This window comes from Chiloscyllium punctatum, chromosome 2, assembly GCF_047496795.1.
Source record: "Chiloscyllium punctatum isolate Juve2018m chromosome 2, sChiPun1.3, whole genome shotgun sequence".
Taxonomy (NCBI): domain Eukaryota; kingdom Metazoa; phylum Chordata; class Chondrichthyes; order Orectolobiformes; family Hemiscylliidae; genus Chiloscyllium; species Chiloscyllium punctatum.
Window position 1 is genome coordinate 139,482,185 of NC_092740.1, and position 15,563 is coordinate 139,497,747.

A 15,563-nucleotide genomic window follows, 5' to 3' on the forward strand; every position below is an offset into this window, starting at 1 on the left:
GATTTTACTGCTCCTCGGATGTTGCCTGAACTGCTGTGCTCTTCCAGCACCACTAATCTAGTAGGACCACGTCTGAGTCAAGGGCCAGGACTCTAGGCTTTAGAAGGACCAAATGCCTGACTATGTGGCTAAACCCTCTGGACTGAAATCAGATTAAACCCTTTGACAGACTGTGACAGTTTCCCCTGATTAACTACAGTCCTCTTTCATCCCACTCAGCATGTATCCCTTTTCACTTTAAGACAGAGCCATTTAATTAAAGCATATGTAATGAGTTTGTCACATAAGCTGCTGACACTTTCTGCATGTGACATTGGCTTAACAGTGTGCCATGCACCACCAACACATCTACCCACTTCACTGTTCAGTGCTCCTCTCCATAAAAAGCCATCTGCATTTCTCACTATGCTAAAAAAATGCAAATAAGGGTCATTTCTGTGCTCTGTGATGCGAAGTAACAGAGGTTGTCAGCCTGTAACTGAGCACTAAAGATCCTGTGTGATAAGAAACAGTGGGGCCCACACAGAGGTAGACAGCCTCTAATGCAGTGCTGACGTCAGTGAGTGCGTGATAAGAAAACAATGTGAATCAATTGACAGCCTCTAAGTAAGCACAAAGTCATTGCTAAGAAAACAAGGTCAGTGCTGCAAGAGACAAGAGTGTGGTGCTGGAAAACCACCCTGATGAAGGGCTTTTGATCCAAATGTCGACTCTCCTGCTCCTCCGATGCTGCCTGGCCGGCTGTGCTTTTCCAGCTCCAGACTCTCGACTCTGATCTCCAGCATCTGCAGTCCTCGCTTTCACAGAGCTGCAAGATGCAGCTGAGCAGGTGCATGGGATGGTATCTGTTGGTTGACCTAGACACAGTAGAACGGAGGGCCTGTTTCTATGCTTTTTAACTCTATACAATCCATGGAAATAAGCTCATCTTCACTCAGTGGTGAGATTCTGAGGGGATAGTTTGAGGGGATAGTTGCGAAACACTTTCTCAACATCGAGATATTTCTCTCAGAATTTTGTCAACTTTCTCACCATTGTCCATACCACATCAGAAGGGGAATATTCTACTCTCTGTAAAATTGGAAGAATAGCAACAGTACTATATTATCCTCCATAACTTTATGATTGTTGTTCAAGTGACAATACTTGATACATAGCAGATAATATGGCACTCTTGTGGGTTTTTTTTCTTTTTTTTTCTCCCCCTGATGCTCCTGTTTATTTTAGTTTTTTTAAGCCAGCTACCTCAGAGCCAGCTCTCAGAGCGGGCAGAACCTCCGACACTCCTATCTTTCCCCAGAACCCATGTTGTGTGTGTGCAGGTGTAAGACACAGTGAAAGACACAAGGCGTACAAATCTTTATTCAATTTCCACCACCAGGGAAAAAGAAGTGACCAGTGACAAGCAGTATCCTTCACATCAAAGGGCAATACTGCATGATCAAACAGTGAAGGGGAGGGGAGGGATTAAATCAAACTAGAGTTGGAGGGGGAAATAATACACTCGAATCCTACACATTTGTGTTTTTTTTTATTCACAAAGTGAAACATTGTGAATGCTTAACTATGAAGAATCGTCATTCAGATGTGATAATAAACCAAGATCCCATCAGCTGTTTCCAATACATTTTAAATATTTCTTGGTATTTCAAACAAGAGCAGGAGATTTCCCATAGGTCTGTGGGGTAATTATCCCTCAGCCTAGTAAAATAACTCCAAAGAGGCCAGTACCCCATTACCAAGTCACGGTTCATTTATATGGAGAGCTCTTGACACTTATCCAGCTCACCTCTCAGAGTGAACAGGATGTCTGACACTCCTGTTCTTTTTTTCTTTTGTGCAGGTGTGAGACACAGTGAAAGACACAAGGTGTACAAATCTTTATTCAATTTCCACCACCAGGAAGAAAAGAAACACCCGAGTGGCCAGTGACAAGCACTGCCCTTCACATCAAAGGGCAATGCTGCGTGATCAAAACAGTGAAGGGGAGGGTAGGGATTAAATCAAAATAGAGTTGGAGGGGGAAATAATCCACTCCACTCCCTGCAGCGCCCATCTCTCCCTAAACAACTCCAGGGTGTCGGTGGATACCACATGCTCCTTTTCCAGAGACACCCAGGTTCTAACGTAACCGCGGAAGAGGGGCAGGCAGTCGGCCCTAATGACCCCCTCCATGGCCCGCTGCCGGGACCTGTTTATTGTGTTGTGGCACGCCCGCCCAGTCAGAGTCAGTCCCTGACCCAGATGGAAAGTCCCTGACACTGATCCAGCTCTCTCAGAGCCAGCTCTCAGAGTGAACAGAACCTCTGACACTCCTGTTTAATATTTTTCACTACCGCCTAACTGCGGTTTTGCTTATTTTCACATTTGTTTTTTATTCAGTCTATTCTTGAAAATCTGTTCGTTTTTTTACAATGAAGTTAATTCAACTTACTAACACCATCATTAAAGACAGTAATGATTAATTGATTTTGCATATTGCCACCGTATCTTTTTATTCATAGATAATATTATTTTTCTTGCATTTTTACATACCATTGAGAGCAGTGATAAAATAACTACAAGAGTACTGTGCAAGTTTCCCTGAGATTCAAAGTGATTCTGATGAAGAGTCACTGGACTTGAAAAGATAACTCTGCTTTCTTTGCACATATGCTACCAGACCTGATGAGTTTTTCCATCAATTTCTGTTTCTGTTAACTTTTGCTTTACAGGTAGTTCTCCTATGACACAATGGTTACGTTCTTGTGCAACCCTACATTACAGAGAAATTGTACTTTAGGAACAGTGCTTAAAGCATTGGCGATGTAATCACGTTACAGCCAACACATGTTTTAAAAGTTTGTGCTTTAGAAACAGTGTCCCGAATTTGTCAATCACGTTACAGCTTTCTCACGTTAATGAAACGCGCGTTATAGCAGAACGACCTGTATACTTAAAAGGTGCAGGCAGTGCAACAGGAGGAGGGAAGGAAGGTCAGCTCACCAGCCATTTGCAGCAGAATGAATTGGATTAGACATTGGCATGTTTAGTTCTCTGAGGCATGCGATCTTGATGGAAGAACAGGCATCGTGCAACAAATTAACTGTTAAAGTTGGAAGGTGGGAACAGATCAAAACTTTCTAAACCAGTGTTTGAAAGGACATAATGAAGTGACAGGAAGTCAGAGGGATGCGAGCAGGGTGAGTGGAGTGTTGTCTCCTGAGGAGGGCTGGCTTGATGAGCCCTGGGGAACACGTTAAGGATGGACCTCCTTCCCGTGCCCCATGAGCCTATATGCAGGAAAAGCTGCTGGTTCAATCTCCATGGTGGCAGGATGAAGCTATTGAGTGGGTATTGGTTCCCCAGTGAAGGGCCTGTGGTGGCTCACTGTTGGACAGCAGGGTACCCAGTACCATCTCTGTCGCTGTTAAAATCAAGGTGGGTGGGTAGGCAGGGACAGGTCACATGCTGGATTTAACATGCCCCTCACTCCATTCTGTATTCACGTCCACTGGTGGGAGATTACAAACTCTAACCCATAATGGTGACATACACTTTGGCAAAGGTTGAGGACGACAACTGTTGAGTTGCATTTAAATGTTCTGAACATCCTTCGTTCGGGGTGGGAGTTCTGTAGTTAGTGCCCCAGGCAGCTGAAGGTTCAGCCACTAAACTTTGTGGCGAAGGAGTTGGGGAGTGCACAAGATGAACACAAACTAATCACGAGGGCTGAGAAATGTCACTCTCAAATATCATTTGTTGATTTAGAGCTCATTTTAAACGTAATCTCATTCTCCAATTTAGTAATATCCACAAAAACAAAAAGCCCAGGAATTGAAGACTATGAGCAAAAATGGCTACTTGTGAAAAAGATTATTGGGGTTATGAATGCCTCACTGACACGTTTTCACATCACTCAAAAGTAACAGGCAGGATTTTGCCATGGGATTTTGGACCCTCACCCAGCTGTCAGGATGGGTTGGGCATGGATCCAGAGCCCTGCACGAGCTAACAGAAAGCTTGGCTCAGACTCTTTCCAGGAGGCAGCCTCCTGTTTGGCTCCCCCAGACACGTCATTCATAAGGGCAGCTTCTCATTCCTGCTGGCTAGGTCTGAGCTCACTTGGCAAAGTGGGCATTGTTCAGGCTTTGGAAAGGTAAGGTTTAAGTTAAAATTCTGATGAGATTAACAGGCATGCTCTGCCGGATGGTTGATTTGAGCTGGGCGGACATATTTGTTGCTTGTGACCAAAACACCCCAACCTCCAGCTCTGATGATCCTCTGGGACATTGCATGGAGGATGCCTTCATGAAACTTACCCGTTGCAGACTTCCTTTGTGTGTTTGGGGTGGCTGCTCCTCCTAGAATGTGCTTTAATCGTGCCTGTATGAATTTAAATTGGCTAGCCACACACGGTCCAGCTGGTCCCGTGCACAGTCCAGCTGGTCCTGCCACTGGGAGTTTTCCCTGGCTGTAGATTGTGTTGGGAAGCCCTCCTGATACAACTTTTCATGACTTTTCCTGCTCCCCCATTCCTCTCAGTCGCGGTAAAATCCCATCCAAATTTGAAAACACAGGTCTAAAAAGTAAAATCACATTGTTTTCTGATAATGCAGCAGTGGAGCATCACTGCACAATAATAAATAGTGAATAGGAATCAACTTATAATTCATGAATGGAGAATGTTCATTAATCCAGGAACAGTACAAATTGGACCATTCTCATTGGAACCATTTATACTCCAGTCTGCTCCTGCACCCAGTCTCGCAGAGCTGTTACCCGGGCATAGACTCCTGGGAAACCAGGTCTGGCACATTGAAAACCAAAGCTCACGATTCCAGCAAGAAACCACTTTCCATCAGGTTGCATACAGGCTAATGGACCTCCAGAATCACCCTGGGATAAAAACAAAACAAAATCAATATTGCATATAGATTATTGGCAGAGGGCATGGTTTCAGAATTAAGGGGAGCCATGTTAAGACTGTGATGAGGAGAAATGTCTTCTCTCAGAGGTTTGAGAGTCTTTGGAACTACCTACCGCTGAGAGCTATTTGGGCAGAGCTTGTGTATCTTTAAAGGTGAAATAGATAAATTCTTGACCAGTAAAGGAATCAAAGGTTGTGAAGAAATGCAGGAAAGAGGACATGGGAAATATCTGATCAGCCATATTCCTACTGACTGGTGGAGCAGGCCTTAAGGTTGAATGGCCAACTCCAGTTCCTATACCTAATGATCATTTGCCAATGTGGTAGTCTCATTGAGCTTTTCAGAAGGTTTTGTGTCATGAGGCCTCATGTGATCTCTCACCGTATCCTACCAAACTCTTCTCATTATGTACGTACTCACCCGTATTCCTCTCATCCAATTCTAGCCCCATTTTAACACACACCCAGAACAACTGATGGAGTATCTGGAATTGACCAGAATCCTTTTCCTGCCATCTTTAAAAGGCCATTGTGCACACAGGCAAGCAGTATGAGTCTGGAGCTGTCCTGCACAATTCCCGAAATTCACCCTGAATGTAGGAAACAAGGGAAGTGTGACGCTGCACTTTGCAGGCTGGGGTCTGGAGGCCCTACTGAGTGGGGTGGTGCATTAACGCAAGTTCTCTTTCTGGAAAACTAGCAGAGGAGGCTCCAGTATCCGGCCGTAACAATCTGCTCTAAGGTTGCTACCCAGGTCAGTGCATTCTCATCCCTCTGGTGGAATGCAGTTAGGTAGGAAGATTATCAATGACCCTATTCACTCTCCCAGCATTAGTGTCCTCTTGCTGAAATATAAGCATGCAATGCTGCAGATTTTGCTTCAACAATTAAACAGAAGTTTATTAACTAAGGAAATGAAAACAAAATAAAATAAACCAAAGCATCTACTTATGTTACAAATGTAATGATTTTTTTCAAACAAATAGTTGATATAGTGTCTCATTAATTCCAAATCACCCTTCTATATATTGAAATGAAATAGAACAGCTGAACACATGCACCAACAAGTTCTGGAACAGCTTCTTCTTGGCCATTATTAGACTGGCGAATGAACTGTCTGTTGGTTATGCTTTATGGATCTGCTGTGCAGTATTACCTATATGCTTCACCCTGTCTAAGCACCCTATGAACTGTATGTCCTTGTTTGCCATGATCTACCTGTACTGCTCAAAAAGCAAAGGTTTTTGCTGTGCTTTGGTACACATGACTAGAATAAATCAAATGTATAGTGACCAAAACACAGCCTAGTACATTACCCAAACACAATCATACAATATTTATGCCAGCGTGTCTGGATCCAACACCTTGATGGGTTTAAGACCATAAGACCAGAAGATGTAGGAGTGGAAGTAAGGCCATTTGGCCCATCGAGTCCACTCCGCCATGTAATCATGGCTGATGGGTATTTCAACTCCACTTACCTGCACTCTCCTCGTATTCCTTAATTCTATATGAGATCGAGAATTTATCAATCTCTGCCTTGAAGACATTTAACCTCCTGACCTCCACTGCGCTCTGTGGCAATGAATTCCACAGGCCCACCATTCTCTGGCTGAAGAAATGTCTCCTCATTTCTGTTCTAAATTGACTCCCTCTAATTCTAAGTCTGTGCCCACGGGTCCTAGTCTCCTTGCCTAATGGAAACAGCTTCCTCGTGTCCACCCTTTCTAAGCTATGCGTTATCTTGTAAGTTTCTATTAGATCTCCCCTCAACCTTCTAAACTCTAATGACTACAATCCCAGGATCCTCAGCTGTTCATCATATGTTAGGTTTACCATTCCAGGATTCATCTGTGTGAACCTTCCTGAGGTGTGGGGCCCAAAATTGGACACAGTATTTTAAATGGGACTGAACTGGAGTTTTATAAAGTCTTGGAAGCATATCACTGCTTTTATATTCCAACCTTCGTGAGATAAATGACAAAATTGCATTCTCTTTCTTAATCACGGACTCAAACTCCTAGAGTAGCACTCCCAGATCCCTTTGTACTTTGGCTTTATGAATTTTCTTACCATTTAGAAAATAATCCATCCCTATTTTTTTTTTCTAAGTGCAAGACCCACATTTGTTCATGTTGAATTTCATCAGCCATTTCCTGGACCACTCACCTAAACTGTCTAAATCTTTCTGCAGCCTCCCCACCTCCTCAGTACTACCTGCCTGTCCACCTAACTTTGTATCATCAGCAAACTTTGCTAGGCTTCCCCCAGTCCCTCCATCCAACTCATTAATATATAAAGTGAACAACTGCGGCCCCAACACTGAATCCTGCCGTTCACCACTTGTCACCGGCTGCCATTCCGAAAAAGAACCTTTTATCCAACTCTCTGCTTTCTGTCAGACAGCCAATCCTCAATCCATGCCAATAGCTCACCTCGAACACCATGTGCTCTCACCTTACTCAGCAGCCTCCCATGAAGCACCTTATCGATGGCCTTTTGGAAGTCTAGATAGATAACATCCACTGGGTTTCCCTTATCTAATCTACTTGTTTCCTCTTCAAAAAGTTCTAACAAGTCTGTCAGGCATGACTTCCCCTTACTAGATCCATGTTGACTTGTTCTAATCTGAACCTGCACTTCCAAGAATTTAGAAATCTCATCCTTAACGATGGATTCTAGAATTTTACCAACAACCAAGGTTCGGCTATTTGACCTATAATTTTTCATCTTTTGTCTTGATCCTTTCTTGAACAAAGGGGTTACAACAGTGATTTTCCAATCATCTGGGACTTTTCCTGACTCCAGTGACTTGAAAGATCACAACAAATGCATCCGCTATTAGCTCGCCACCTCCCTCAGAACTCTAGGATGTAGTCCATCGGGGCCAGGAGATTTATCAATTTTTAGACCTGTTAGCTTTTCTAGCACTTTTTCTTTTGTAATGGCTACCATATTCAACTCTACCCCTGACTTTCCTTCATTGTTGGGATATTACTCATGTCTTCCACTGTGAAGATTGATACAAAGTACTTATTAAGTTCTTCAACTATTTGCTTATCTCTCAGCACTAGCCTTTCTGCATCAATTTAGAGTGGCCCAATGTCCACTTTTGCCTCTCGTTTGCTGCTAATGTATTGAAAGAAACTTTTACTATCATTTCTAATATTACTGGCTAGCCTACCTTCATTTTTGATCCTCTCCTTCCTTATTTCTCTTTTTGTTATCCTCTGTTTGTTTTTGTAGTCTTCCCAATCTTCTGATTTCCCAGTGCTCTTGGCCACTTTATAGGTTCTCTCTTTCTCTTTGATACATTTCCTGACTTCCTTTGTCAGCCATGGTTGTCTAACCCCTCCCCTCTCTTCTTTGGGATGAATCTCTGTTCTGTGACTTCAATTACACCCAGAAACTTTGTTGTTTTGCTGTCTTCCTCACTAGGCTCTGCTTCCAGTCGATTTTCATCAGTTCCTCTCTCATGTCCCTGTAATTACTTTTATTTAACTGTAACACCATTACATCCGATTTTGCCTTCTCTCTTTCAAATTGCAGACTGAACTCTACCATGTTATGATTGCTGCCTCCTAAGTGTTCCCTTACTTTAAGATCTTTATAAAGTCTGGCTCATTACATTGCACTAAGTTCAGAATAATCTGCTCCCTTGTGGGCTCCATCACAAGCTGTTCCAAAATGTCATCCTGAAAGCATTCCATAAATTCCCTTTCTTTGGATCCACCAGCCACATTATTCACCCAGTCCATTTGCATATTGAAGTCCCCCATGATCACCGTGACCTTGCCTTTCTGATATGCCCTATCCATTTCCTGGTACATCTTGCACCCCTGATCCTGACCACTGCTGGGAGGTCTGTACACAACTCCCATTATGGGTTTTTTGCCTTTGTGGTTCCTCAACTCCACTCACACAGACTCCACATCATCTTGACCCTATGTCATTCAGTGCCATAGATTTAATCTCATTTTTAACTAACCTCCTAAACCCACCTCCCTGTCTTTTTGATAAGTCATAAATTCTCGGATGTTTAACCATCAATCTTGTACCCTCTGCAACCACATCTTTGTGATCCCTACCACATTATAATCATTCACGATGATTGCGCCGTAAATTCATCTACCTTGTTACGAATACCATAAGCATTCAGGTAAAGCGCCTGAATGCTAATTTTCTTATCCTCATGATTTCCAACATCTCTAGTGATATGTCCTAATTTATCATTCCTTTTTGCTTCATTCCTAGTCTGTCTTGAACTTAAACCCTGCACACATGCTAACCTGCTGCTTATCTTTCTACTTGACTCCATACACTCTGTCGCTTTCTCTTTCTGTTCCCCCCAACTCACATGTTTAAAGTCCTACTGACCACTTTATTTATCCTTTTCGCTAGAACACTGGTTCCAGATCGGTTCAGGTGGAGGCCGTCCCATTGGTACAGATCCCTCCCAGTTACAAAACTGATGCCAATGTCCCATGAAATGGAATCCCTCTTTCCCACACCAATCTCTTAGCCACACGTTTACTTCCCAAATTTTCTTATCCCTATGCCAGTAAGCATGTGGCTCAGGCAGTAATCCAGAGATTATGATCCTCGAGGACCTGTTCTTCAATTTCCTTCCTAGTGCTTGATGCTCCCCAAACAGGTCCTCCACCCTAGCCTTGCCTATGTTGTTAGTGCCAACATGGATCACAACAACTGGATCTTCTCCCTCCTGCTCCAATATCCTTTCAAGCCGGTCGGAGATGTCCTGCACCCTGGCACCGAGTAGGTAACACACCATACGGGACTCCCAATGCGGCTCGCAAAGGATACTATCTGTCCCCCTAATTATAGAATCCCCTATAACAACTACTTGTCTTTTTGATCCCCCCTCTTGAATGGCCTTCTGCACCATGGTGCTGTAGTCAGCTGGCTCATCCTGTCCACAGCCCTTTCCCTCATCCGTACAGGGAGCAAAAATCTCATACCTGTTGGACAAGGTCAAGGGCTGAGGTTCCTCAAATTAAGTCACTTGTGACTTCACCTTTCAGACTGAAATTGCAGGTAGCTTCTTCCTGGAGCTGTCACATATTGGCTTAACTGTACACAACCTCTTCAGGGTTTTTTCCCAATGCTTCTGGTCTGGGACTAAGTCCTGATCTAACGTAACCTAGTTCACTACATATTCTTCCTTTGTCAGGAGCATCAGTCTGCACAGCCGTCAGAGAATTCACAGAGCTGAAACCCATAATTCTTGCCATCTACATTTTATGTTTAAAATAAAACAACCTCCATAATTCTCAAATAAACTTTGCAGCCCCAATATTTCCTTTGTTGCGAAACAATGTAAAATGAGCAAAAACAAACACAAGCAAATTGCTGGAGCAACTCAGCAGTTCTAGCAGCATCAGTGGAGAGAAAGCAGAATTAACATTTAGAGTCCAGTGACCTTCCTTCACAACCAGAAGCAGCTCAGAAAGGATGGTAGAGAAGATAAGTGTGTGTGGAGAGGTTAATATGACAGCACCTGTGCTTAACAATAAGCAAAAGTGGTGAACAAAATTCATTCATTTTAAAGTCAGGCCCAAAAAAGTCCTAAAAAAAACACAATGGCTACAGAAATTTTTATAAATTAATTATTGATTTCAGACACTAAGAAATCCCACCAGTTACTAATTTGAAAAAACAGAAACTGAAACATACAATAAATAACATTAAAAGATATAGATTAAAAAGCATCTTGATGGGTATATGAATAGGAAGGGTTTGGAGGGATATGGGCCGGGTGTTGGCAGGTGAGACTATATTGGATTGGGATATCTGGTCAGCCTGGATGGAAGGGTCTGTTTCTGTGCTATACATCTCTATAACTCTATGTCTCTATTCCACAGGGTTACATCACAATATGTTACGTCCTGGCTGTAACATTCAAATTGTAACTTGAGGAAACAATATCTTGCCCAAGGTATTCCAGAAGTTGTCAGTTCCTGTGATTCTGTAAAGATGTATGGAGCAATACCCGTCCTTGGTACTTAGTCTAGAAAAAGAGGTTTGACACCTGAAAAGTTGCGATAAGGGTCTGAGTCTGGGGTGGGCATCCCTTTCGTCACCTTGGATCTAACAATACACAAATAATGCCACCTTTCCTTAAAAACAGACAAAGCAGACCTGCACCTTTCATCATGATGCTCCACTTTCCAGATTATGTTGTTTTGTGCCACAGCATCCAAGGTTAGTTCAAGCTCGTCTGGAATATGAATTTTGTACGAGGATGCTGGGTTGGGCATTATCTTTCAAATGTAACACTACATCACGTTTAAAATTGCCAATAGTTTCAAATTGGTCTCAGATGATGTATGGACTCAGGATTGTGCTATGAAGTCTTTGGTGTTCCAATTGATGTTGGAGGAGACATGAATGATGTTAAGCATTGTTCCATTATCAGCCCATTGCTGACCTTAAGTGGGAGGGAAAAATATCACAAATGAAGCAGCTGGACATATTTGGGTCTAGGACACTACTCTGAGGAACTAGGTGGCTTAGTTGGTTAAAATGCATACCTTGTAATCAGAAGATCCTGAGTTCAGACCTCAGAAGGAGCCTTACAGCTCAAAGAGGCTCTGAATAAATTGTTGGCTGTCCTAGTGCAGTGGTAATGTCCTGACCTTTGAGCCAGGAACCCTTTGTTCAAATCCCACCTGCTCCAATTGTGTATAATATTATTTCTGATTATCACAGATTGATTAGAAAAATATCTAATCTGAGGAACTCCTGCAGCTTTGATGATTGACTTTCAACAAACACAATTGCCTTCCTTTGTCCAGACAGGACTCCAATCAGTGGAGAATATTGTCCCAATTCTAGTTTTGCTAAGGTTCCTTGATGGCACATTCAGTTAAAGGTTGCCTTGATTTCGAAGATGGTCACTTCCACCGCAGCTCCAGAGTTCAGCTCTATGCCCATGCTTAGATCAAGGTTATAATGAGGTCAGGATTGGAGTGGCCAATTTATATGGGCACCAGTCTCAATATTGGCATTCCATGTATATCATTCCTTTTGGTGTGAATTACTTGGTTGGCATTTCTATGGTGTCTAATGTCGTGTGTCAAATTGGTCACGTTTATTCCCTGACTGAGGTCTATAGTCAGTGATGGTACAGTTACCTATTGGACATTGTTGACATCCTTGTGTGTCATGAATGGAACTTTGGAAGGTTATATTGTTGTCATGTTATTTCCTTGGTTATTTCTTCTTGCTGTGGTGAATTGTGTTGTACTTGGTATTTCACTGGCTGATTGGATTTCTTACACATTTTAGCTCAATGTCCTCCTGCAGAGTATAGCTTGCCTTTCTCAAGAAATAGTGGGCACTGTTGTGTTTGGTGAGACTAAACTTGGATTCCGTGTTACAAAACAACATCATCGAGAAGGTGGAGCTTCATTGCTTGAGGCCTGACTTTAGAGTGAATGGATTTTGTGTACTACTAATAGAATTTTGCTTATTTTAAGCACAAGTACTGCCTTCTCAACCTATCCACTCATTCCTTTTCTAGTGTTTTAAGTTATGTTCTGTTCCAGGATTGCTTTTCTAATCTGAGAAGTCCTTTCAGCATTTTTTCAAGAGGTATAGAGAGACAGAATCACTGTGCTACAGTTCTGTGCTTTAGTCTTGGTTATTAACTTCATCTTTGAATTTGAGGAGATGATGATGAGTAATGGAAAAGAATGCTTCACAATTACCATGCTGCTGTCACCCTCACAGCCTTTAGCATCCATTCACTCTCATTAACTAGCTGCCACTGTTAGCATTTCATGCCCATCTGCTATTATAATGCGCTTTGCGGTTGCAATGTTTAGCGTACCATGAAGACTAGATACCTGTTGATTCAAATGTCTTGAAATTTATTAACAATGTTAACTACTTACAATGCTACAATATCACAGACCTGCACATATATTCTGGGTTCTGTACTTATTGATGTGACAGTACATTATCTACAGAGTGAGTGACTGCAGACATAGGACCCACCTTTATATTGTAATGTCACATATCATTAAACTATTTTAATTTTACAGAAAACTAGCAGGTAGAGTTCAATTTGGATAAATGCGACTATTGCATTTGGTACAAGAAATATGGGTAGGGCTTAGACAATTAATGAAATGGTCTTGGGTGGTGTTGCAGAACAGAAGGACGTGAGGGTGCAGGTACATAATTCTTTGAAAAGGTGTTTGCCTTCACTGCTCAGTCCTTTGTGTGTAGGTATTGGGAAGTTATGTTGGGGTTGTACAGGACATTGATGCAGCCTCTTCTGGAATACTGTGTCCAGTTCTGATCGCCCAGCTATAGGAAGGATATTATTAAGGTTGAGAAGGTTCAGAAGAGATTTACCAGGATGTCACTGGGTATGGAAGGTTTGAGTTATAAAGAAGTGCTGGATAGGCTGGGACATTTTTCACTGGAGCATAGGAGTTTGAGAGGTGACCTTATAGAGGTATATAATGAGGGGTATAGATAGAATTAATGATAGTTGCCTTTTCCTTAGGACGTGGGATATCAAGACTAGGGACACATTTTTAAGGTGAGGAGGAGAGAGATTTAAAAGAGACATGAGGGGCAAATGTTTTATACAGAAGGTTGTTTGCGAGTGGAATGAACTTTCTGAGGAAGTGGTGGATATGAGTACAACTATAACATTTAAAAGACATTTGGATAAGTCAATAAATAGGAAAGGTTTGGAGTGATATGTACCAGGACTAGTTTAGTTTGGGATTATGTTCGGTATGGAGTGGTTGGACTGAAGGATCATACTGTGCTGTATGATGCCATGACTTGTCTGATCTGGAATCTATGCCATTGCTCATCAACCTGTTAGCTCTCAAGCAATTAGTGAAACATGATTTGCTTTTAACAAATCCATATTTATTACTATAATTAGCTTGCATTTGCCCAAGTGATTATAAATTTGTCTCAAATTATAAATTCTAGAAGCATTCCTCCACTGTGGAGTAAATTGATAGCCCTTTGGTTTTTCAGTTTAATGTTACAAATTATTTTGAGCAAGCATTGAACATTTGTAATTCTCCAGTCCTCTATTACTACCTTTTGAGTTTAAGAAAGACAGGAAACTGCCCCTACAAATTTCACTTTCTTTTTTTCTTTTTACCCTTCTCATCCTGTGCATCTCACCCAGTTCTGGCTCCGTCAAACTTTAGGTGCAGACCGTTTATCCACACTAGGAGAAAGTGAGGACTGCAGGTGCTGGAGATCAGAGTCGAGAACGTGGCGCTGGAAAAGCACAGCAGGTCGGGCAGCATCAGAGCAGCAAGAGAATCAATGTTTCGGCATAAACCCTTCATCAGGCTGCCTCTTTATTAGTATTAAACCCTGCAATTGTCTGAACTGCCTCCTGCTTTATCTTGTCTCAAGCATACAATCCCTTTTTGGTTCCTAATTATTGCCACTCTTCCATTTACCAACTTTCACTATTTACAGGGGTCCCCGATTTATGAATGTCTGATTTACAAACATTTGTACTTACGAACACGATGCCATACAGGGATGTAATTTTAAAGACCTGACATACAAATATTTCCTACACTTACAAATAGCTCTTTTATATTGTCCTGCATTATGCTCCAACTTGCATACAAATTGACTTGCAAACAGACTCCAGAATGTTCACTACCTGTGGACTGCCTGATTATACAGACAGAAAACATTTGAATTCTTGTTTCGGTTGGTTGCTTACCTATTCTCATACTTTCTTTTTGCTTCTCAATTTCATTTCCAATCCTCCTCTAAGCCTGGTTCATGATTGTATTATCCCCCCGACGTCTGTCATGAGCACACCATTTCTTCTTTGCCTGATTTTTTCTCTTTTGTCATCCAAAGACTCTGGACTTGTTTTCCCTTTGGGCAAGTTCATTTCCCAAATTATATTATCTGACGATGCTTGAGCTATTTGGTCTAACACATTCCCATGAACTAAGTACAGGTGTTTCTTCTGTCTCTTTGGACTGGAAACATACTGCTGTACAAAATGTTGCTGATTGCACTTTCGGAACTCTTGCTCCTATCCTCTTACTAACTCCTAATCCTTGCTCCATACACAGCTACTATCCAGTTTATATTTGGGTAATTAATGTTCTCCATCATAATGGCTCTCTTAATCTTGCTCATGTCTGGAATTCCATTGCAAATTTGTTTTTCTACAAAAGTCTCATTAATTGGTGATCTATAATCTACACCAAACAATGCAATTGCATTTCTTTTATTGATTACCCCTATCCTTTATCCTTTCAGGAACATCCTTTTTCCTCACCACTGCAACGTTTTCCTTGTTAATAATCCACCTCTCTCCCTTTCCTTACTTTCCTGGAACTTTGTAGCCAGAAAAAATTGATACTCCATCTGGTCCTTACACAATCAAAACCAATTACAGGTTGATTACCACCATTAAATAAATGTTTTTAAACTTTTCTGTTCTAAGGAGAAGATCTAATATCACCACATAAGTGAACGCCTGCTTTGTATTACTATTCTCGGAAATCTCCTGTATAAGCTCTCTAAGGCTGTCATCCTTCTTGACCTGCTCATAATTAGGCCAGGATTTTACTGGCACCAGTAAACTTGTAGGGTAGAATGCAGGACTGGTTCCTTG

At 41.9% G+C, this 15,563-nt stretch overlaps 1 protein-coding gene across 2 annotated transcripts in view; it reads right to left on the minus strand.

Moving 5' to 3' along the window:
* Positions 1-2,486: 2,486 nt before the first annotated feature.
* LOC140490787 (transmembrane protease serine 11C-like) overlaps positions 2,487-15,563 on the minus strand; it is a 48,586-nt gene continuing 35,509 nt past the window's right edge. For both annotated transcript variants that reach the window (XM_072589140.1, XM_072589139.1), the window contains one exon: positions 2,487-4,878. In XM_072589140.1, coding sequence (XP_072445241.1) covers positions 4,717-4,878 — 162 coding nt within the window. In that variant the 3' untranslated portion in view covers positions 2,487-4,716. The remainder of the gene's footprint in view (positions 4,879-15,563) is intronic.